Source organism: Balaenoptera ricei, chromosome 1 (genome assembly GCF_028023285.1).
Source record: "Balaenoptera ricei isolate mBalRic1 chromosome 1, mBalRic1.hap2, whole genome shotgun sequence".
NCBI classification, from domain to species: domain Eukaryota; kingdom Metazoa; phylum Chordata; class Mammalia; order Artiodactyla; family Balaenopteridae; genus Balaenoptera; species Balaenoptera ricei.
Window position 1 is genome coordinate 60,334,849 of NC_082639.1, and position 24,402 is coordinate 60,359,250.

At 34.9% G+C, this 24,402-nt stretch overlaps 1 protein-coding gene across 1 annotated transcript in view; it reads left to right on the plus strand.

The window, feature by feature from the left end:
- The window catches only part of LRRC7 (leucine rich repeat containing 7), a 496,206-nt gene that overhangs the window by 167,758 nt on the left and 304,046 nt on the right, over positions 1 to 24,402 (plus strand). Inside the window, exon 3 of the mRNA XM_059899299.1 lies at positions 18,042 to 18,244. Within this exon, the coding sequence (XP_059755282.1) occupies positions 18,042 to 18,244 (203 nt within the window). The remainder of the gene's footprint in view (positions 1 to 18,041; positions 18,245 to 24,402) is intronic.

The window sequence follows — 24,402 nt, forward strand, 5'->3', positions numbered from 1 at the left end:
CACATCTCTACCTCCTTGCTGCCCACAACTTCCTCAAGAACCTCCTGATTGGTTTCTGAGCCTTCTTCCAGCTATTCTTCACTGGGGAGCAAGATACAGATGCAGATCTGATCGGATCTTTTCCCCATTTAGAACCCTCAGGACATTTCAAGATGAACATTTATTTGTTTAAGCCAACACAAATTATTCAGACAGTGATGCTAAAATTTAAAAAGTGATGAAGATTTGAACATAATTTTGAAAGAACAAGAACAGAACTATATTTGTGTATGTGTGTGTTTATGCAAATTATGTAACATAAAAACTCAGAAGGAAAACTGCCTAAAATCCTCATATATTCTAAATTGAATAAAGTAGTGCTAAGTATATGAAATAATTTGAATCATAAGGTATTACTTTTGGTAAAGATCTGAGCTATTTCAGTCTAAAATTATTATTTGCCTATGAAAAACTAACCATCAAATAGTTTAAAACACTTACAGGTTTGTATCAAAATTAGGATTATGATACAGGTTTCTTGATGTCTTGATATAGTGTACTTATAACCATGCTGCTTTGTATAAGTTATATATAATCAACTGGCAAAATATTTCCAATGAAAATATGTCCAGGCCAATAGTAATTTTAGAGGAAAAATATTTTTATGAGTAAAATAATTTTGTATTATCTTATACATTTTATTTTGGGTATGTTTAGTGTCTTCAGATTATATGGCATTAGAAGATATTTATATATGTGTGTGTATATATTTATGTGTATGTGTATAAATATTGTGAGATATCTCAGCAATTGCTGTGAATAATTTGGGGATATGAGATCCATTTATTTAATAATGTTTATGAAATTCTGCACTGGCATGGTCAGTCATTTTCAGATTAAAGTAGGAAAATAGGGTGACTATTATTTCACAGAGATATGCCATAGATAGACCTTCATTATCTAAATCTTTGTGATTGAAAATATAATTATATTAGTGCCTTCAACGTTGTCGATAATTTTGTTATTGTTTAAAGAGCATAATTGTAATCTATAACTGACAAATAATTTTTAAAAATTGATACATATTATTTTGTACTAGAAGCAGACCAGCATTTCTGAGCCATAGATTTACTAAAGGAAAAAAAAACAAAATATTTTATTGTGAAAGAAAACAGAGTTGGCATCTGGTTTTGTTTATTATAACCTGCCAAGGTGTTACTTAGAACACAAATGTGACTATAGAAGACATTTCATAAGGAAGATGATTCATCATTCAGATGTCACCCATATGTAATGTACAGTAAAGCATGAAAGTGCTTTGACTTTCTTTTGAAATTTAAAAAAGAAATTTGAATCCTCAGCTGGCTAAGAATGGATACTTTTAAAGTAAAGAATTCTGGAATTGTCTGTCTTGGTCGGGGATGAGCAGGTTGGGGTCATGATAATCCACAGAATGAGCTTTGAAAATTTACCATAATAAATGCTAGAAAGTCAAAGGGCAAAAGCAGGGATGTAACTTACATGCTGAGGAAGATGGAAAAGATTTGCAGAAGGAGTGTCATTTGAGCTGTCTTCAGGATGAATAAGATTTCTCCAAGTTAAAAAAAGAGTGAAGATCATTACTGGCAGAGAAATGCTTTTGCGAAAGCATGGCAGAATGCAGAGGCATTGTGGATGTATGCTGGGTGGAAGAAGTTGACGGCATTCACAGGATAGGCTATGTGGAAACCAACTAGAAAGCTATTTAAGAAGTCAGAGGAAGTAAAAACAAAAGGATCTAACATTCCAACAATGATTGCAGGGTGGGGTGGGGACAGAGAGGCGCATATGAAAGCTCTGACTCATCTGTGTTATTGAAAATGTATAATGACAGAAAATATAGAGTGGAGGATGGTTCCAAAGGTGTAGCTTAGGAGACTGGATGATTGTTGACCCATTAACTCAAAGATGGCAATACATTAAGGTCAGATTTGGGGGAGAAAATAATGGGAGCATGTGTTAAACATTGTTATCACTTTAAAGAACAGTGAGAGTAGTAGTAAATAAGAGAATCTGTATAGGGGAGAAATTCACTGGGGAAAACAATCTGAGAGACTCACCTGAAGTATAAACTTTTAACAAGAAAAAAAAGTCTTTTGCCTCTTTGATATCTTGGTTGTATGACTGCACATATTTACTCTATTTCTCAGTGGAAAATGTTTTTAAAAATTTGATAAAATTCCCTTTAGCTTCTATACTCTACCCAATTATATCTATTATAATCTTTGCAAAACAGACCACCAGTACTCCTGATAACTCTGAGGCGGGCAGAAAAAAATTAATTATTCTAAATATGTATATTCCCTTTATTATGGAAAAAACATTTTTACAATATAAATTAAATGCTTAATCTAAAAAGCTAAAAAGTTTCCTCTAATTATCTGGTATATTCACTCATCTCAACGTGTTCAACTTTTCCCCTACTTTGACACAGCATGCTCTCAACCCCAATGCACACATACAAACACACTAGCGCAATGCATATAAACCCTTTTAATGAATGGTTTTCTACCATCTTTCAGAACTAAGCAGATGGCCCAGGAGAATGATGAAATGACGTTACTTTTCTGCTTCAGATTAGATTTAGCCCTTGGTTCAGCGCCAGTCTAGGGAGACAGTTGTTGCTACTTAATTGAGAAACCAGGTGCATTTTGTCTCCACTGATGCTCATTTCTGTACCTTGTTTTGTTCTAGGTATATCTAGAAAATGCGAATTAGAAAGATTTGTTCTGACAGCATTCATATGTTAATTTCACTATAATTGCTAGAGGTGGATTGAGCTCTAACTGGGTTTATAAACAAAGTAAAACATTGAATTTATATTAGTAAAAGAATTATTTGGTCTGTGACATCCTGTTTCAGTAAGAAAAATAAATATTCTTGATCTAAGGCTTAGAATATTTAGATTTCAAGGTCAGTCAGCAGAAGTGCTATCAAGAGGCATTTCCATTTGAAAGAGTCCATTAGTGACAATGGAGAACAAAATCTTAGAAATATTCTCCCCATTTATTCATGGTACTGTAAACACACAACCTAAAACACACAACCAAGTGAGAGATTAAATTCTATTAACCTTTCACATATAAAGATGTACCCTTTATATAATCATTTACTTGGTTCTCTTATAATGGACCCACCTGCTCAAAAACCATTGCCAATAGAAAACTTCCAAAAATATTTGGATTATTCACACACTGTATTGGAACTATACAATTATCTAAATGAGATTGTTCCTCTAACTGAAAATTTAGAAAGGTATGGGATTGACAAAAGTTCTTGTCCAGGAGGCGAGAAGAGAGTTCCCAAAGATGATGTTTAAAGGTAGTGACTGATAAAAAATAAAGTGTTTCCTATTTATAATCCATTGAGTCAAGTGCATTCAGCAAACTGATTTTACAAGCATAAATTAAAGGAGGAACAAATAAAGGAAGAGATTAGAAACACCTCAAATTAAACACTATCAAACTGACAAAGATTGAAAATAAACTGATAACATCTGCTGGCACTGGTGCAAGGAAATGGATATTCGTATATAATACTCCGGGCAATATCAATTGGTACAAATAATTGAACAATTTTGCAATATTTATCAAGAAGAATAAAAATTCAAATTCTTTTCACCTAGTAAATGCACAAGAACTTATATTTGAGGTTGTTTTATCAAGGCATTTGTTATAATTTGGGAAAATAGCAAGCTATATAAATTTCTAGGATAAGAAGAAGATTGGTCAAATAAATTGGTAGACATATTCACAACAATATTTCATAGTCTTCAAAAAGTATATTTTAAGGAATGTTTAATGATATGAGAAAATGTTTATAGTATAATGCTAAGTAGAAAAGCACGACACAAAACATTATATTTAATCTTAGTAATATATGTGTGTGTTGTATGTGTGTGCATGTGTGTGTGTGCCTGTATGTGTGTATTCAGAGTGCAACCTTAAATGAATGATAGAACATACTCCACTATGTTAATAGTGCTTGATTTCTGGATGATAGAAGTATGGAGAATTTTATTTTCCTATTATACTTTTCTATATTTTCCAAATTCTTTTTTTTTTTTCTTTAGAAATTCACATTCTTTTATTTATTTATTTATTTATTTATTTATGACTGTGTTGAGTCTTCGTTTCTGTGCGAGGGCTTTCTCCAGTTGCGGCAAGTGGGGACCACTCCTCATCGCGGTGCGCGGGCCTCTCACCATCGCGGCCTCTCTTGTTGCGGAGCACAGGCTCCAGACGCGCAGGCTCAGCAATTGTGGCTCACGGGCCCAGTTGCTCCGTGGCATGTGGGATCTTCCCAGACCAGGGCTCGAACCCGTGTCCCCTGCATTGGCAGGCAGACTCTCAACCACTGCGCCACCAGGGAAGCCCTATATTTTCCAAATTCTTAATAATAAATAGACATTGCTTTTATGTTCTGAAGAAAATAACAAATGAATTTTAAATAGCAAAATTTTGATTGAGCAGAATTATGTGTCCAAAATGTCTAAAGAGCTCTTCTCTCATTACTCCTATTTTTTCTCTTCATGCCAATGTGATAATGTTCGTTAGAAAAGCATCATTCATATATATTTCACATGATCTGGAGGTTAATAGTGTATTTTCTAAGGTAATATAATTTCTATTTTTATCCTCTCCCAAATGTTCTTCAATTTCCTTCTACTATCCATTTAAGATATCCATATTGACATAGACTGCTCTCTTTTTTCTATTAGAACCGCTTCTTCTAAACAAGATATGCCCATCGTTTCCATATGAGAACCATCATATCAGTTTTTCAAGACACTTCTGAAATCTTTATGTAACTCTTTGTGTTAAATTTTTAGGTTCAAGTAGTTTATTATATTCCCTAAGTGTGCTGATTAAAGACATTGAGAGTCACTTATTTTCCAGGATGTTTATTTCTGAGAATGAAGGGGGTTACCTATACATTTTGTTCATTCTGTGATATCACGCATGTTGTTCTTTAGAATATCTAACTTTATACTTTTGTTGTCCAATTTTACCTGCATCTGAAATTGCAGTTTTAAATCTTCTTCAACAGGTTGGTGAATCTAAGGCCAAACAAAATTTCCATTGTTCCCTTTTTTCATTAATCTGTACAAAAGAGAATTTCACACTGCCTGTCTGCCTTAGACTAAGAGAACAAACAGAAAAAAAGAGAGTTCGTGGTCTAATTAATGCTACCTCAGGAGATTCACAAGGAAACAATTTTAATAAGTCTGTGCCAGATTGGGTCCTGGGTTCTATAGAAGCTGTAGAAGAGCCACCTAACTTTTGCTTGGAAGCTGCAGAAGGGGTTTGTATTAGTTTGCTAAGGCTGCTGTAACAAAGACCACAAACTAGGTGGCTCACCCAACAGGAATCATTGTCTCATAATGCTGGAGACTAGGAGTACTAAATCAACGTGTTTGTCCCTTCTGAGGACTGTGAGAGAAGGATCTATTCCAGGACTCTCTCCTTGGCTTACAGATGGGCATCTTCTCCATGTCTCTCTCCATTTTCCCTCTATGTGTGTCTCTCTCTTCACATGCATTCTTTTTCTAAAAATACTAGTCATACTGGAGTAGCACCCTGCCCTACAATGGTAGGACCTCATTTTAACTAAGTACACCCACAGCAACCCTATTTTCAAATAAGGTCACATTCTGAGGTACTGAAGGTTAGAACTTCAGCATATGAATTTGGGGAGGACACAATTTACCTGTAACAGGGAGAGTAGAGGCACATTTTCCTACAAGGGTAATCCTTGAATTCATTGAAAAGGATAAGGAAGAGTAACCCAGGAGAAATGAGCAGGCAAGATGGTTCATGAGAACAGGAAATGCAAAGGCAAGAAGGCCTGGAAGGTAAGGTGTGAGTGTGGTCCACGGGGAGACTGAAGTCTTGGCAGAGGATTATACATCTGGCTTGCGAGTGCAGGATTCATGGTGAGGTAGCAGGGAGCCTGTGAAGAGTTTTACACATGTTCAGATTTGAAGTTTAGAAATGATTATTCTGGTAACATGTGGTCTTTTTGAAGTACATTCCATCTACCAGCAGGACCCTGTTAGTTCGGCATGCTCTTTTCATTCAAAGAGCTCACCTGCCTTCTTTAGGCCTTTTCCAATTCTCTTTGCAAAACTTTTGCTCCTGATTTTATTCTCTTAATTCTCTCAAATCCTGTTGCGTTTCATCATCTCCTAAATCATTTAATTCAGTAAGAATATAAACCAAAAAATTCCATATATAACATATAGTACTTACAAAATTAATAAAGATAAGTATTTAAATACTCAGGATGTTTTAAATTCTTGTTTGAAATTATTCTTTTAATCTCATATGAGAGACTAACAATGAAAAAAATTCAGAATCATAACAAAATGTTTCAGTTTTAAAATGAGCCTCTGATTCTTCCATGTTAAGTTTTCATGAACTTTTCATTTAACAACTATTAAATCTATGAGTGCATTCTCACATGCCTTTAACTTCCTTGCAGAAAGCTTTTTAAATTAATTTTTCTTTTATTTTTAACTCTTCTTTCAGCCTGAGGGTGACCTCAAGCAGGCTTATATGTTTCATGAATCTCTTAAAATCTTTCCAATTATAAAGTAACTGCCTAGATTTATACCCAAAGAAACTTAATTGATTAAAAGGTTATCTCCAGAAGTCCTGTTTATTTTGTTGAGTTTCAAAATTGCAACATTTGCTCTAACTATCCTGAAGGCACAAGTACCATCATCACCAGAATTAATTAAAATATTAATAAACAGAGATAATATCAGAAGTTATCTGTACTTATGATTGAAGAATGAATATAAAGCATAATGAAATGCCATTTAAAAATGCTTTCTCTAAGTTGTTTATATCAGATTGTAAACATGGGTCTTTCATCATGTCTTGTGAAGGGCACCATATTGACATTGTGTCACATCACAAAAGGCAAGGATCCCTGAGCTGAGACAACTGCATGGAAAATGCTTTCTTACTGGCTCCTACTGAAACTCCTACTCAAATCTTTGGAATAAAATGTGGAGTAAAGTGTTTCACATAAGGTGAAATTTTTACAAAAATAAATATTAACCATCATATACTGCAATTTTTATTAAATAAAACATTTGATTAAACTACTTCTAAATGTACTATACATATCTCTGGCTTCTCAATAAATCATGCTGAATAATTGATCTTTTTCATAATAACTCAGTCCTCATTAAGAACATAAATCATTACCTTATATCACAGAATAAAAATATCTCAAGAGATATTAAGGTATAAGACCATCATATGAGTAATTTATTCAAGGATGAGACAAGTGATTAGACTAAGGTTCCAACCAAACCTAAGATACTATCAATTAAATTGCCTATATCTGACTACTTCTCTTCTATTTTCTTATTCTGTACCTCTGTATAAACAAGTCTTCAGATATTATTCCAGAGACTCATTACTTTAGGTTACCACCTTTTGAAAGTTAGATCTTTGAGAGTACCCTAATACTTAGAAATTTGTTTCTTCATACTGCACATGGCTCAGGTTCACAACTTGCCTGAAAGCTAAATTCTTCAAGAAATATAACTGTAACATTTTATTATAGAATAGAACTTTTTCCTGAACTTGGGCCACTTTTAAGCTAAGCTTGAAGTTTGCTTTCTACTGTCCTCTACAGTCATGTTTGCATATTTAAGTAAGTCAGTAGATAAAAATTCTAGGAGAGGATGTATGGAGAAAGAAGGACAGGAGTATTAAAATATTGTTTTTCACCTATGTAAAATTAAGGAGAGATTTTTTAGTAAGCTCGTAAATGCCACTACTCAGTACAAATCTTCTCTCGAGATTTTTTTTCAGATTGATTCTATAAGCCTTACGTTGATGTTCTTTAGAGTAGTTAGTGTTAAGATGGCAATAATAATAGTAAGGAAGAGGAGGAAGACAAGGAAAGCAGTATTATTTATAGTCTGGAACAGTTAGAGAAGACTTTAAAAAGAAGAATTTGAGCTTCAATAAGTGATCCAAACTCAGATTCTGTGGATCTCTTTTCTACTGGAGCACACTATGACTAGTAAGCAAGGACTTAAATAAATTAAAGAGTAAAAAAAACATTCTATTTGTCGTTCCCAGAAGTTCCTAAACACAAGCTTCTTTAACATCAGCGACTGTGATGTTTTAAGACCTGTGAACAAATTATAATAACTAATAAATAAAATTACTCAACATGATTTATAAAGATGTAATGGTATTACTGTAGATTGGCAGGATTGGTATAGATGAAGAAAGTGGATCAGGTACATTAAGTATTGGGTGTGGTTTAAGGTAGAGCACAGACTTGGAAGTACTAGATAAAACAGCTGAAAAGTAGATTAAAGAGAGATTGACTGTCAAGCTAAAGAATCTTGTAGACCAGCCTTTCCTAAAATGTGTGATTCAGAAGACTAATTCCTAATTATGGTGATAAACTATAACATTTTACATGTTTTAAATTTTAAGTGGTTTAGGAAACACTGGTTTGAACAAAAATAAGCATATTTCTTTGTCACAAAACCTCTCTGAGCCATTAATTTGCTAATGCACAGTGCTTATTTCTTAGAAGAAATACGACCCAGGGACATGGACTGGGAAATACTGCTATTGAAAATGTAGACACAGTGAAGCTTTTAGAACTGGGGAATGGACATGCATTTTAGGGGATTAATCAAGCTACTTAATGTGTAAATATATAAAATGGATAAAACTCTAATATTTTCTTTTAAAGCAATTATTACAATGTACAAGTATGGATTTACTTGCTTAATTTTTTGTTCAATATTTATCTCCCTCACTATCCAGGAAATTTATTAGAGCATGGAACGTAGCTCTTTTACTCACTGATCTTTCCCACCATATAACCCAGTACCCAGCACATAGTAGACACTTAATAAATATTTGCTGCATAAATGATTGTAAAGGAAAGATGTCGGGAAATAGTATACTTTCGTACTGTATTACTTTGGGCAGTACTACTAGGAGATGATATGGATCTGAACTAGATTGACTGAATGGTAAGGAAAAGAAAGGGAAGACATTGAATGTCTAATAGAGAAGGAAATAAAGGAGTAGTAAAAGATGACTCCAAGGTACAGCATTAAGAGAATTAAAACACAGCTAATCAAAGCAAGAAATCAAGAGGGAAAGCACAGTGTCTGGTACAGAGTAGGAACTTAGTAAATATTTTCATGTTCTCCTTTAGACAAATTGAGTTTTATTTAAAGATAGGTGGCTCATTAAGCAGTTAGAAACTAAATCAGGGATGATGGTTTATATTAGGAATCATTCATAGAAAGAGACTTTCTGGAGTCAGTGGATGAAAATTCCTGGGAAATATGTGAGGAAGGAGAATGGAAGCATTGCTAGTCTTAAAAGAACTCACTTGTCTAAAAGCAGAATTAGAAGTATTAAAAAAGCTTTTTCTTGGTACCAGACACCATGCTTTCCTTCTTGATTTCTTGTTTTGATTGCTGATGTGATAATATCAGCATTAAAGACCACTAATGTGTTTATCCTAATAACAGTCCATTGATCTTCGTGAAGACAAACTGGTTTCCTTGTAATGATATCAAATCAAATTGTGGATAACAATTGCAGGCTTTCAGATATTGTAATGATAAGATGAAAACAAACCCATGAAATCTGAGTATTTTTGAAATGTGAATATTTCAACAATCAAAAAACAAACAAACCTCAGATGCTCCACTTGAAGTCCAAGAATCACCATGTATGTTGTCTTGATAAGGGAGTTTCAGAGACTTCTTCAGGTTAGGTAATGGTTTTAAAGATGTTTCTTGAAGTAGGACATGGAGAGAGTTTGGCAGGTTTCCATATCTCTGTGGCACACTTAGTGAAGCAAAGGGTTTCTCAGTGAATAAATTAGAAACATTTGTCATTTGAAAAATGTAAGACTGTGCCAACTAATGAGGACAGCCAGAGTATTTATCACAAGAAATCTTGGAAAGATTGAACTTTCCCTTATCCCTTTAACTTTCCAGGGATGAAATATTAGGCAAGGGTAACACTGGCATACATGGGTCTAAAATCCTAGAGAATGCAGTGGTACTGGAAATCAGGTGTTTTGATACATATATTCTTATTGCTTGGGTCAACTACTGCAGGCATATTTCTCAGGTGGTTGAAATTCTCTTTGGTTTAAATTATGAATAGAGAAGGATCTGATGACTGTAGCAAGATGAGTCTTTTTGCTGTTTCACCTATGTTAGGCCATGTTAGCAAGCCCTGCTATTTAAATACATCTGACTCAGGGAGAGTGTTGAAAGGGAGACTGTTGACTGCATGCTGTGGTTATACAAAAAGAAAAATCCCCTTTAGCTTTTCAATTCAGATTTTAAAATTATATATATATATATATATATATATATATATATATGATTCAAGAGAGAAGATAATCCATGCAGTGAGAATCCAAAATAGATAATACTCTTATCTTTGATTTAAGGAATTTATTGGAAGGACTTTAACAGGAAGAGATGAATACTTGTTTTCCTCTTGCCTTTTTAAATCCCTTTGAAAAACTGAAAATCTAAGAATTCCTCTTTTGGATGTTTGCTAAGGATAGTAGTAAAACCGGAAATCTGGTCGCTTCTGAGTCAAAGTCCATACACTAGATGTGAAGCCGCATGCTTCTACGGTATACTGGGCAATGGTCATGTTTCAGAAAAAAGCAAAAGTTGCTTCTATATATCATGTATGAAACATTTATGTGCTTTCTTGTATGTTATGCTCTACTCATTCTACCCTACTGTATTTTCATACTTTTGACATGCAAAAAAATGTTTAAACTCTTATCACCAGATAAGAGAACAATGTTATTTCCCTCACTGCTACCCCATCATTCTGTTTGCACCTATGAAGTAGTCTATGTGTAAATAACTATCAAGTGTGTGAGTGAGTGTGTGTGTGTGTGTGTGTGTGTGTGTGGTATAGAACAACTAGTAAATTCATGTTTGATAAATTCTCATATGCTGATCTATGTGTATCACTGTAAATGTAATGCAGGGTCTGCTAATGGGAAAAATGATGACTTTGGGGTCAAGAAAAATGAGATCTAATCTCAGTTCTACTAATTACTCTGTGTGTGACCTTATGCACATTACAGACTCACTAAACCTTAATTAGTTTATTATTGAAATACAGAAAATAATATATGAATGCTTGTCGTGAAAAAAAAAGGTGATAAATTGTAAATTGTTTTGAAATTTTGCAAGGACTATGCAAATAAAAGTCATTATAATCATCTTTAGTTACCATATTCATTTACTAATACAGTTAATGTTTTTAAAGTATCTACTCTGAACTAGATACTAAAGTTACTGGAAATATACAGTGTTTAAAGGCTAGACATGGTCCCTGTCCTCACAGAAGTTTGAATCTAGTGAACAAGATTGATTTGAATATGTAATTAAAATGTGATCAAAGGGTATGGCAGCATATAATTGAAACATATAGAGACGATGACATACAGAATTGGAACATATTGAATAAAGAGAGGCTACTTTCCCTTCTAATCTAAATTTTTTTTAAAGAGCAAGGAAATGTACCCTGTGCAAAGGCAGCCCTATTTCTGAAGGCCCTAGCAGAAGAAAGATCATGTAGTCCTAGAAATGCAAAAGAAGCCATGAATAAGAAGAACAAAGAAAACAATGAGAAGAGTGGTACCTGGCCAGGCTGCACAGAGAGCTGAGTGTGAGTGTGGAAGACAGCAGTCAGGCCAGAGGACCATATCATACTTTTAAGCCACAATAAAGACTTTAGACTTTGTCTGGAGGGCAGAGAGGAATCATTGAAGTATTTGAAGAAAGAAGGTGACATAAAAATGTTTGTGTTTTTAAAGGTCACCCCAGGTTCACTGTGGTGGGAGAACAATAGAAAGAGAGAGACAGGTACATATGCAAGAGAAAATAGTTTGAACTATGTTGCTGGGCAGTTGAAATGAAGAAAAACAGACCTGAATCAGGATATGTTTAGGCTCTTGAAGGATTAAGACTTGGTGATTGTTGGATGTGGGAAGTGAGGGAATGAGAGGAGTCAAGAACATTGCCAAGCTTTCTATCTTGAGAAACTAGGTGAACTGTATTGCCATTCACTGAGACTGAGAGCACAGGAGGAGGAGGAGGAGGTTTGGGCAGAAGAGTAATTGCCAACACTTAGTGAATGCTTAAAACTTGAAGACACAATTCTATGAGCTTGGTATGTACTCTGTTATCTTAGAGATGACTAAACTGATAGAGGTTAAATATGTGCTGAGAGTCACACAGCCAAGGAGTTGGCTTCAGTGTCCAAGGTCTTGACTACGATGATGGGCTCCATACCTTTGAAGAGCATCATTTCAATTTTGAACATGTTATGTTTGAGATGCTCATAAAACACAAAGTTGAAATGATGAGGGAAATAAATCTGAGTAGAAATTTGAAAAACTTTATAGCCATCACTCATCAAAGTTAAATGAAAAGAGTTGGGAAATGTGAGTGAGATTGTAAAGATTGAAAGGGAGAGAGCATACAATTGGAAGGGCAACAAGCCTAGCCAGGGAATAACTCTCTAATACTATAAATGTCAATATTTGCTAGAGAAGATGGATTTTCTTAAAAGATTGAAATTGAGGAACCGAAGTGGAAGGATAAATGTCAGAAGATTGTGAAGTCAGGGGAGCCAAAGGAAGAGAGTGTTTCTGAAAGAAAAATATAATTCTCTGTCCAATGCTCCTAATAGGTCAAATAAGAAGGGATTAAAAGTATGAAGGGGATTAAAGGAAAACTTTCTTTTAAACATGGAAGTTACTCTCCCACCTTCCTTATTGATCTGTACTTACAACCAAAATTCCACTAAACTAAAAGAAATTCTAAGATGCATATACTCACAAAGAGAGAGAAAATTGAAGAGAAGACACCAGGAGATAAGAGATTTCAACAAATTTTAAGAAGACAGGGAAAGAAGATGTAGTTTATATTCACCTATATAAAAAGTACATTGTCAGTTACATTATAAAGCACCCACAAAGGGATGTAAAAATTGATTTGCTTCATAGTCTTCCTTAGAGTCTTGGAGACAACAGGTACCAGACAAAGAACTGAGGAGACTTAGTACTGAAAATAGAAAAATCGACTTAAATCCTTATTTACAAAACTGCATAGCTCTTCCCAGTGAATTTAAGGTCTTTCTTCATCGCCAAAGAATTCAGAGACGAAGTGATAGGTAAGAATCAGGTTTATTTAGATAGAAACACACTCCACAGACAGAGTGTGAGCCATCTTGGAAGGCAAGAGGCAAGAGGCCTCAAAATATGGCATGGTTAGTTTTTATGGGCTGCATATTTCATAGGCTAATGAGTGGGAGGATTATTCCAATTATTTTGGGGAAGGGGCAGAGATTTCCAGGAAATGGGCTACCACCCACTTTTTGGCCTTTTATAGTCACCCTTGGAACTGTCATGGCACCTGTGGGAGTGTCATTTAGCATGCTAATGTATTACAATGAGTGAATAATTATGCTCAAGTTCCACTGGAAGTTGAATCTTCAGCCATCTTGTATCTAGTTGGTTCTCACTAGTTTTCATCATGTACTATAGCTATGTCATTCTTTTAAAGGTTGTGCCCTGCCTCGTTCCCTCCTGTTTCATAGCTATGCCTCAGGCTGAAGATCAGAATATTCTTTGTCTTGCTGCCAGTCGTCCTGCAGTGATACCTATTATGCATACAAAGCTTCCAATTAGTTCTTTAGAGAGTCATTCTTCAATATTGAAGGACAGCCAGGGATCACCAGATATTTGTGGAAGACCCCTATCATGAAAAATAAAGACCAAAAGAAACAAACAGAAAATGGAACTCAGAAGAAATGCAAGGAGCAGGGGGAAAAGGCAAAAAAAAAAAAGTCTATAGCTAATATCTTCTTAGAGAAATGAAATGATATGGCACCCTGAAATATAATCATGATACTGTTAAAAAGGAGCATGCATTTAGGAAGCAATTTTTGAACAATAAAAATATGTTATCTAATAAAAGATAATACAGGAGATGTATTTAGAAGATGAAGTTGAGAAAATCTTCCAGAAAATAAAATAAAAAAACAAAGACATGGAAATTACAAGAGAAAAAGTAATTAAATTACTGGACATTTCCTACATTCAACTAATCAGGATTACAGGAAAAGAAAATAGAAACAATGAAGAGGAGGAGGAAATCATCAATTAAATAATAACAGAAAATTTAACATAATTTAATGATAAATGCTTCCAAAGTGAAAGGGCCCATCTAGTACCCAGTACAATGGATAAAAACACATCAAAGCACATTGTCATGAAATTTCAAAAGACTAAGAATAAAAGTTCTAAAATATTTTGGGAGAGGGGAAGGTGGGCGTAAAACAGGATTTTGAATAGTAATAGAGCTGGATTTCCTGACAACAACCTTAAAAGCTAGAAAATAATACTTTAAAAATGCCTTCGAATTTATAAAGAAAAGTATTTCTGACCTAGAAGTATATATCCAGCCAAACTTTCAATTGTTTGTGGGTGAAATGAAATCATGTTCGTATATGCAGAGGTCTCAAAAATGTTCCTACTGTAGATTCTTTCTCAGTAAGTTACTGGATGTTATATTTCACCATTGGATATCATAGTCCAATAAGTCTAGAAAGAAGAGACATGGGGTCCAGGAAATAGGAATAAAACAGAAGGAAATGTAAAATTCACAGAATGACGGTGAAGAGAAATTACAGGATCACACACACACACACACACACACACACACACACACACACACACACATATATATATCAGGTCTAGAAAAGTAAAGTGACCACTCCAGACTGAAGCAGGAAGATATAATGCTCCTGAAAGATTATTCCAGGGGGAAATGTGATAGATTACACGTTTTTCACTATACCAAGAGAAGAGGAGATAGTCAGGAAATTGAATTAATGAAAGACACATAGACAAACCAAACAAAGGGAAAAAAATTTTTTAAAGAAACAATAAGATGCAGAAGAAATAAAATGTGACTGAATTACAGTGACATTTATAGCTATAATAAAATAAGTACTATTAATTTAAAACAAAATTGCTATATATATTTTGGTTGGTTAGAAGTTTGTTGAGACTTTGTTAGAAGAAAGGTAAACTACCATGTTACATACTAGATATCTGCAAGGGAAAAATCATGGAGTAGCACTACAATCAAGTTACTTAGAAATTTCAGATGGAAAAAAAGTTGAAAGCTATAATGTGTAGGGAGTATAAATCAGGAATGGAAGGAGTTCTGATTGAGAGATAGTCCATGAATCAGATACCAAAGTCATCAGTGGGTTCTAGAGGTGGTAATGAATGATATGAGAAAGAGTAGAAAGATGTTACTACCAGGTAATGAGACCATCAGAGGAGCAGGACTTTTTTTAGGATGAGAGAAGATTAATAATTTTTAGAGAGCAAGGGAGGATATCAATTCCACTTTCCAACCTTGAAGTGTTTAAGGTATGAGAAAATCAGCATGCTCCACTTTTAAAGGCTATAAGTGAACCATGTTTTAGTTGAGACTATGAAGGGGAGGAAGACTTCAGTGGAGAGAATCAATGAAGTTATTGATCATGACATAAAGCACAATTTCAGAGTTCAGTGGGATTGAAGAAAAGAAAAGTTGGGTCGGGAGAAAGCTCAGCACATTGTAAGAATGAGACAAGGGACTGAAAAGATGACCAGAAGAGCCTACTGTTTTGATCAACAAAAGGGAAAGCAGTCCTAAGTGAATTAAATTGCAAAAGTCTTAGTGGACAGTGGACACTCTGGCCAAATGTTTTAGGTCCAGGCCTGGATGTTCTCTTTTTTCTCTTCATAATAAAAAATTTGCAATTGCAGCAACAGATGGGTATCAAGAAATAGCTACAAGGTTCAGCACAAAAGGGTGAGTGCAAGGAACTGGGCAAAAACAACATATGAACAATTGATTCCTCACCTGTGAGTCATAGAGACAGACAGGATACACACCTTGAGTCAGCTCGACGGCATCACAGCTGGGTAGTCAATGTGGCGACTAGTGATAAATTAAAAACCTAGGAATTTTTCAAGACTTCTCCCTCTCCCCACAGCACCCCTTCCACCTCTCATCTAATCCATTACCCACACTTTGGATTCTCCTTCTTAAATACCTTTCCAGTCTATCACTTCCCCCCATCCTCACTGCCACTATCATAGTCTGAGCCATCATCACTTACCTTTACAACTGCAATAACCTCAAAAAATATTTACTAGGTACCTAATATATGTCATATATTTATTAGATGCATTTACTGGCTGCTTGATACATTCTAGATCCCATGTAGAGACCAACCTACAATCAGGGCTTTCAAGGAAAGTCGAGTAAAATAAAAGTTACAAAACCTTGTGACTCAAGCTCCCAGAAATGAGAAGTGTAGGAGTTCAAGAGATAGAAAGTAATGGAGAGGAAAGACCATCTTCTTAATGTTTTTAGTTAAACCTTCTAAAGATTACCATGTTCTTATAACCTTCTATAAGAGCTGACTCATGAACCTGTCCCAAAATATAATTTTATTAATTTCATAAGTAAAAGAAGGAATAAAAATGGCTTTGGGCTGAACTCTCAACATCTCTTAAGCATACTGTATTCATTTGCCTCCAAATTTGATTTAATCTAAGCCATTGCAAAACAAAATGCTATATTATTTTTGTGAACTATTACTACTTTCTCTTTCGACAATAGGTTTATGCTGATAAGTAAAAACAAATCAATGAATAAAATGCAAGTTTCAAATTGATGCTCATTCAGTACTATTTCTGCAGATGGCAAACTGTGTACTGCTATTGTGAATTCAAAGATGAATAAGACAAGATCCTCTCCTTCAAGAACTCACCCAGTACACAAGGAAATAGTACACATAATTAGGAAGCAATATGATTAGTGCCCTGGGAGCTCAGAGGAAGACGCTATTCATTTATCCTGGGGAGACATTCACAGAGATAGTGACATTTTAGTTAGAATGAGCAATTTTTCAAGCAAATTATCAGTATATGTTGGTGGTTGGGGAGAGAGTCCCAAATGTATCCATCTATTCATTCATGAACTGATTTGTTCATTTTACATTTGTTATTGAATATCTACTATATGTCAAGAACGGATACAAATGTAAAAATGAACAAAACACAGTTTCTACCCTCAATAACCTTGCAGTCTAGGGAAAGAGTAACATGAAAAACAGTAACTTTAATAAAGTGTTATAGATGCCATGATACCAATTTTGTGCAAGATTTCATGGCATTTGGTCATTTTAACCTAGAGAAAGACATGCCAGGATGTCACAGAAATTTCTGCCATGATTCTTTCTCCCATTAAAATAAAAGGATTCATAGGCACAGATTCTTATTCTGAAGTGAATAACCAATACAACTGTAGCTCCAACAGGAGCTTTGTTCAATTCATCTCTCTATCCCCAGTACCTAGTTCAACGTTTGGAGCATATTAGTTATTTAATAAATAATTATTGATTAATGGAACAAATTTGAGTCAAAAAGAGGATATCATAAACCTTATGGGTAAAACTTGACTATTTCACAGAAATGAGAGAAATGTGGTTTTTTCCAACAAATTCTGGAGGTTTCTGTTCTGCACTGCAATTTGTATAAAATTTTAAAAAATCATATTATAGTTCCATGTTTCAAGTGTGAGTGTAAGCATTGCACAAAGTCAGGATTGTATTCTGGCCCAGTTCTGCCATTCTCAAACTGTGTGATGATGGGATTCTGACCCTTTCTGAATCCATTTCTTTATTTGTTAAATGGGAATAAAAACATGTCTTTACATACCTTGGAGAGCTGTTTAAGGATTAAATGATCTACTGCATGTGCATGTCTTATGTAAACTTTTTTAAGGCATTATATAATTATAAAATATACAACATAAGTAAATTTCTAAGCTTTAAATATTATAAGAATGCCTTCCAAAGGCAGGTGGTTAAGCAGGTGGTTTTTTTTCTGTTTTTCTCTAGTGCAGTGCCTGGAGATGACCACCAAGCGGAAAATCATCGGCCGTCTGGTGCCGTGCCGATGTTTCCGAGGTGAAGAAGAAATCATCTCAGTTTTAGATTACTCCCACTGCAGCCTTCAGCAGGTGCCAAAGGAGGTCTTTAACTTTGAACGGACATTAGAGGAACTTTACCTAGATGCCAATCAAATTGAAGAGCTACCAAAGGTAATTTTTGACAACCTAAAGTATGTACTTCAAATGAGTATTTCATAACTCCAGAGACTTGGCATAATGATAACGCTAACTACAGCCTTCTATCTAGGTAATTGACAAATCATTCAAATTAATATAACTTTTCCCAATATTCTCATTACCTTTCAATGCGACTCCATTTGCAACTTCATGTAATATGCCAATAACCAACTGAGCTCTATTGAAATCATCATTTTATGAAATATGCCTTTTTATTTTAACTTAAGATGATCTCCAAGAAAATAACAGGTTGGTGGGTTGAGATCAATAGCTTATGTTTAGAAAAGAAAGGGAAAAGATAGTACTCTCTATTCCAGAACTGAAAATTTGTATGTTGTATGTTAAGGTGACATTGTTTTAAAGCCTTGAATTATATGTTATAAGTCTAAGAAATGCTTTTACATACACACACACACACACACACACACACACACACAAAGAGTCAAGTATACTATTATAAAAAACATCCTGTTATTTCTAGAATTTGAAATCTTTGGTTATTACAAACATCACTGAATTTATATGGCATACAACTTATAAATATAGTGTAGCTAAAATTTTTTAACTAATGTCAAACTTTACACACACATACACACACACTGCCATTATGACCTTGTGCTATGCAAAGAAAATGTCTCCTATGACCAGAAAACATTGGAGAGATTAGCTAAAGCGGACTAAGGCCACACAGCAGAAGGTTCAAAATTTAAATCATTGGATCCTATTGTTCACCTAAATAAGTGACTCAGATTAAGTAGCTGGAATGGCATTCACCCATGAAGAACTTAATGGTTGAGAGGGGAAAAATGTCATGCAATACATTTCCATTGCTTACGCTAAAAAAAATGCATGTTAAATATCCAAGAACCAGGAAAAAATATCTCCCATCATAAAAACTAACTTAATATCAAAAGCAGAGTAAAATGTTCTGATCAAAAGGATTTTTGAATAATTGTTTTCATTTAGGATGATGGATTACGGAGTTTATATAACACTTCAGAGACAGGAACTATTTCATGTGTACTTCAAAACCAATATCCTTCATTTTTGACAACCTATGTGTATAGTGTCATCTTGAATCTTTGCCCAGGAGGGCTGAGTCAGGCCTAAAAAAATTTTGGTCATATGGATTAACATCCAGATTGCACATAAGTGGAGGCTGGACTGAAATGGGCTGTGTCTTCCACCAGGCTATGAACTACCTGAGGGTAGAGGGAAAGATCTTATTCATCTTAGATGAATCTTTCATTCTTATTCATCTTTGCCTCCCTGTACGGGAGGATACATGGTGACTTTCACATGATGGATCCTCGATCTATGTGTTGTCGCTGCCAGATGAAACAATGCAGAGAACTTCATGTACTATAGGACTTGATCAGTAAGACTGTATAAGGTTAAGCAATTCATTAATGTGGCATTTAGCTCTAATTTAAGAAATTAAGCACAAAGTTTTGGGGTTTTTTTAGGTCAGGTCAATCTAGAATTGCCAGATGAAATAAAGGACATCCAGTAGAGTTTAAATTTTAAACTAAAAAAAAACAGGCCATTTTTCAGTATAATTCTATCCCAAATATTGCATTGGATATACTTATACTAAAACACAGAACAGTTTGTTATTTCTTTGAAATTACAATTTAACTGGGCATTTTATATTTTTATTTACTAAACCTGGCAGCCCTAAGGCAATCCAGCGATTTAAAATCGTTTTCTAGATGCATGCAACAGAGTCTGTAAGACAAATAGTAAAAACATGGTTAATTAATCGAGTACATACTCATTTAATATCTACTCTGCTACACAGTATTTGAAGCTTTAGGGGGGTTATAATAGAAATAAATCTCAACCCTTGCTCTCAAGGATCTGACAACCTAATCACAGAGAAAACTGAAGCCTTAGAGGTGAATACACAATAAAGTATAATCAGAGACAAAGAATCAAATCCTGTGATAGAGCTTACGTATAGAGAAGAGTTCCACTCTTGGAGGGGATGGGGAAGGGCCTGACCAAAAAGCACAGATGCAAAAACTAAGATGGAATATACGTAGAGGGGGAGGAGAGGAGCAGCAAAGCTGTGAAGAGTCTGCAGCTGCAGGTGCAAGTGGGCAAGTGCTGACATATGTAGGTAGAGTAGGGAGAGCAGAGGGAACCCAGATTATGAAAGGTCTTGAGAGTCACACAGCATTGTTTGACTTGATGCATCAGGCAGAAAATGCCATTGGAGAGTTTTACATATCAAGTCAGTCACTAGGGGCTTAATGAAGAGAGCTTGGATTAACAATAAATAAAAATAATACAAGTGAGCCAAGGATTTAATAACACTTTTGCAATGTATTAGAATTCAGGAGAAATAGTTATCTTTTGTTATTGGTATGTTTTATGTATTTCAAAGACCTTTCACATAATCTCTCAAGGTTTCTTTGACTCCCAAGGTTCAATATTATTAGTTTCCTAAAACAGCCCTGTGAGTTCCTTTCTTCTAAAGTATCTGATATTGAGATATGATCTAAATTATCTGACTTTGAGATTTGATTATAATAATACATGGATATATTTGTGCATTATTAGAAAAATAGGTAAATTAAGAAACAAAAGGACTGACATATCAATTAGGGCTCATTATGTGTGTTTCAAGTAATACAAAACCCAATCCAAACTGATTTAAACAAGAAATAGGCTTGATTGGCTCACATAAATGGAAAACGCATCTCAGAACAAGCTCCAGACTTGGTATGTTTCTATTTGCTTTGTGTGGGATCAGCTTTATTCTGAGGCTGGCTTTCTCTCATGCGGCAGAATGGCTAGAACTGTTCTAGTGTTCACGTCCACAGCATTCCAAATTAGAAACTTTTGGCTTCTGAAAACTCTTTCTTTTTCTGAGAAGGACAAGAAGTGTCTCCCCCAGAATTCTTCAGTTAACTTGTCCTTAGGTCTCATTGACCTTAATTGTGTCACATGTTCATTGTTGATCCAGTCCATTTGCTATGGGATCCACTATGTCAAGAAAAGTGAGATTACTCTGATAGGGTTAAACAATGATGGGCCACCTCTGTGGAGTTGTGGTTACTGGCAGCAACACAAGGAAATGAGGTGGAAGAACTGTTGGAGAGATTACCACAATGTACACTACAAACAAAATGCTATAAAATCGCTGTTTTACGAGGAAAAGTTCCTCTTAATCAAAGTTTGTAAGGACTTGTAGGCAAAGTATTGAGCCCTTAGGGGATTGAAACCTTTCAAAGTTAGATTAAATAAAGTATTTTTTGTCTGCCATCTTATTTTACTGTTTTCTTGGTATTATTTTGACATTATTACCATTGTGATTTCAGATTTATTGAGTAGTGAGATAACCATTTGTATTCTTGCTATTACATTACGGCAAGAATTACCTTTTATACATTTAAAAAATTATTTTTGTTCAGATATTTTATACTGAGAATGTTCTAGCTGGCCAAGAGTCTGTACTCTACATTCTTATAAAGCAGGTAGATAACAGAGTCAAGGTTAATGGCCTTAGGAAAAGAATGTCAAGAGTGTGTCAGAAAAGATGCAAAAAATAGATATGAAAGAACAGGTAGTGTTTTGATTAGGAATAGTTCAATCTGTGTTGCTTAATTTTTTGTAGTAAAAGGTAAAAATACAAAATAACATGCCTTTCACACAGTGATAGAAATCCACACAGCTTATAATTTAGTACTGCTTTTGCTTGTTATTTGGAACTGGAAACTTAAAATTATAGACAGAGTAAGAAATGATCACAGATGTATATTATATATGAAGTAATAGTGTGGAAAGACAAATGTGAAAACAAAGAGCAATAAAGAGAAAACCTACAGAGAAACTTCTTGAAACTGAAGAGGAACTTTAAAAAAGATTAAAGAAATAATTTTGGTAAAGTCAATATGTGACCAAAATTGAAAGACACAGAGTGAAATTGGTAGAACAGGTTAATTTATCCATGTATAAAAGAGGACAGGACTAAATCTGCAGTACTGTACTTACAAAGTTTTCCCCATATAAACTATCCAGAAGTATTTTAGAGATTAAGAATTTAGGCTTTGGACTCAGACAAACCTGGGATTAGATCCTAGCACTGCTAATTGGTTGGGAAAGTATTTTATTTTCTGAAAGCCTCAGTTTCTTCAGAAACTGGGAGAAACTGTTTAGCTGGGAAAATAATATCATCAACTCCTGGGATTAGACAGATAGATAGATAGAGAGATAAATACATAGGTAGATACATAGGAGGGTAGGGTACTTGGTGTGATAATGTTTGTGGAGTACCTGGAATAGAAAAAAATCAATAATTTGTGTTTATCATTCTCCTACCACAGATAAAGGAAAATTTCCATGTTAATTACCCTGGGTACGATAGTAAGATTTTGTAACATTTCAAGATAGTTCTGGGTATTGACTCTCCAGCAAAAAATGTTGTGGCATGATGTCATTTCTAACTGAAATCTCCAAAGACAGCTTCTAGAAAAACAATCCTCTGCCCATAGTGGGTGATAGGTTACTGACCCAAACAGCTACACCTGCACATTTGTGAGGGCTAATACCACCACTTCCCCAGAGAATTTCCTTGATTCACAGAATCACGTTATGTCATTTTTGAGTAAATGCAACTTTGGAAATTATTTTATTTAAGCCCTCAATTATTATAATAAGCAAATCAAGGCCAGAAAAGTTAATTAACTTATCTTAGGCCACATGGGATATTAAATTCCTATCCAAAACTAAAACCAAAGACTATGTGTTAGTTAGGATAGAATAGATTATGCTACAGTAACAAGTCAAAATGTATCACTAAAGTTTTGCTTTGTGCCCCATGAGTGTTGGCAGGGACCACTGCTTTCCAAGAACCTATAGCTAGTAACTAGTCCAACTTTCCCCTCAGTGCAGAAATGTCTACCTCTTATTTCTATTATAATAGTCATCCAACCTCTTCATGAACCTTTCTGTTATGGAAGAAGTCACTCAATTAAGAAGTAGACCATTGTATTATCGGAAAGTTCTGATTGTTAGAAAGTTCTGCAGTATGTTAATGGTGTAGATCCATTCACCTGTCTATCCATCTAAAACTTGGCTGGACACTCAGAGTGCTACTAAAATTATTAAGGCCTGCCTTCCCTGGATGAGGAATTATTCTTCTGGCATTACTGCCTTGATCCTTAAAATATTTTAAAGGAATTCTTAGAGTTCCTTAGAGTACTGTTTTGCCTTAGAGTTCTGTTTTCCAAGACAAGTTTCCAAGTTCCTTAGACCGCTTTTCAAGGACATGCTTCCTAGATGCTTCATCATCTTAACAATATTACATCTAGTGTAGAATATTGTCAGTGAGCTAAGAGATGCTAGAAAAAAAAAAGCACCTCCATATCTGCAGTTGCTTCTTCTGGGAAGAAGACAGACATTGAGAAGCCAGGTGCCAGGCAAGGGCTACCGAAAAACACTTGCATGGTGCTCACGATTCTGTGTTGGCCACTCATGCAGGGCTGTATAGCTAAGACCTTGATCATCCAATATAAAGCAGACAAAAATTTATCAAAGAGGGATATTTTAGACTGGTGAAAATTTTATCATGGCATGGATCCAGTCGTTGGCCATGAAATGGAAGAAATCCCCACGGACTTTTAAGAAAATAAATGAGCAACAAAAACGCACCTGAATCATTTGCTAGCAGCCAGCAGGTAAAATAGAGCTCTAAGTTAATGACCAATGAACGGGTTCTGACAACTATGTTGGAGCTGTTTGTGCCGAGGCTACACATAAAAGCCAAGCAAGCTCTCCACTCAGAGATTTGGTCCCCACTCTTTCCTCTGCTAGCGCTGCTCTTCTACATGGCCTGCTGCTTCATTTCCTTCAGGTCTTTGCTCAAGTATCACCTTCCTAGAGAAGCTTTACCCATTATCTTACACAAAGTAACAATGCCCACCACTGCCACTTATTCCCCCAACAAAACTTTAGGCTTAATTATATCTCTAGAAGATTTCGAGTACAATTCAATAGTGTTAACCAGTAATAAGATACTGCGAAATAAGTTTTCATTGTTATAAAACATTAGCATAGCTCCCTCTGAAACAATGTGTATTATTTTGCAGAGTAAGACCTCTGACAGTGACCAGAGGTAAGGAAGG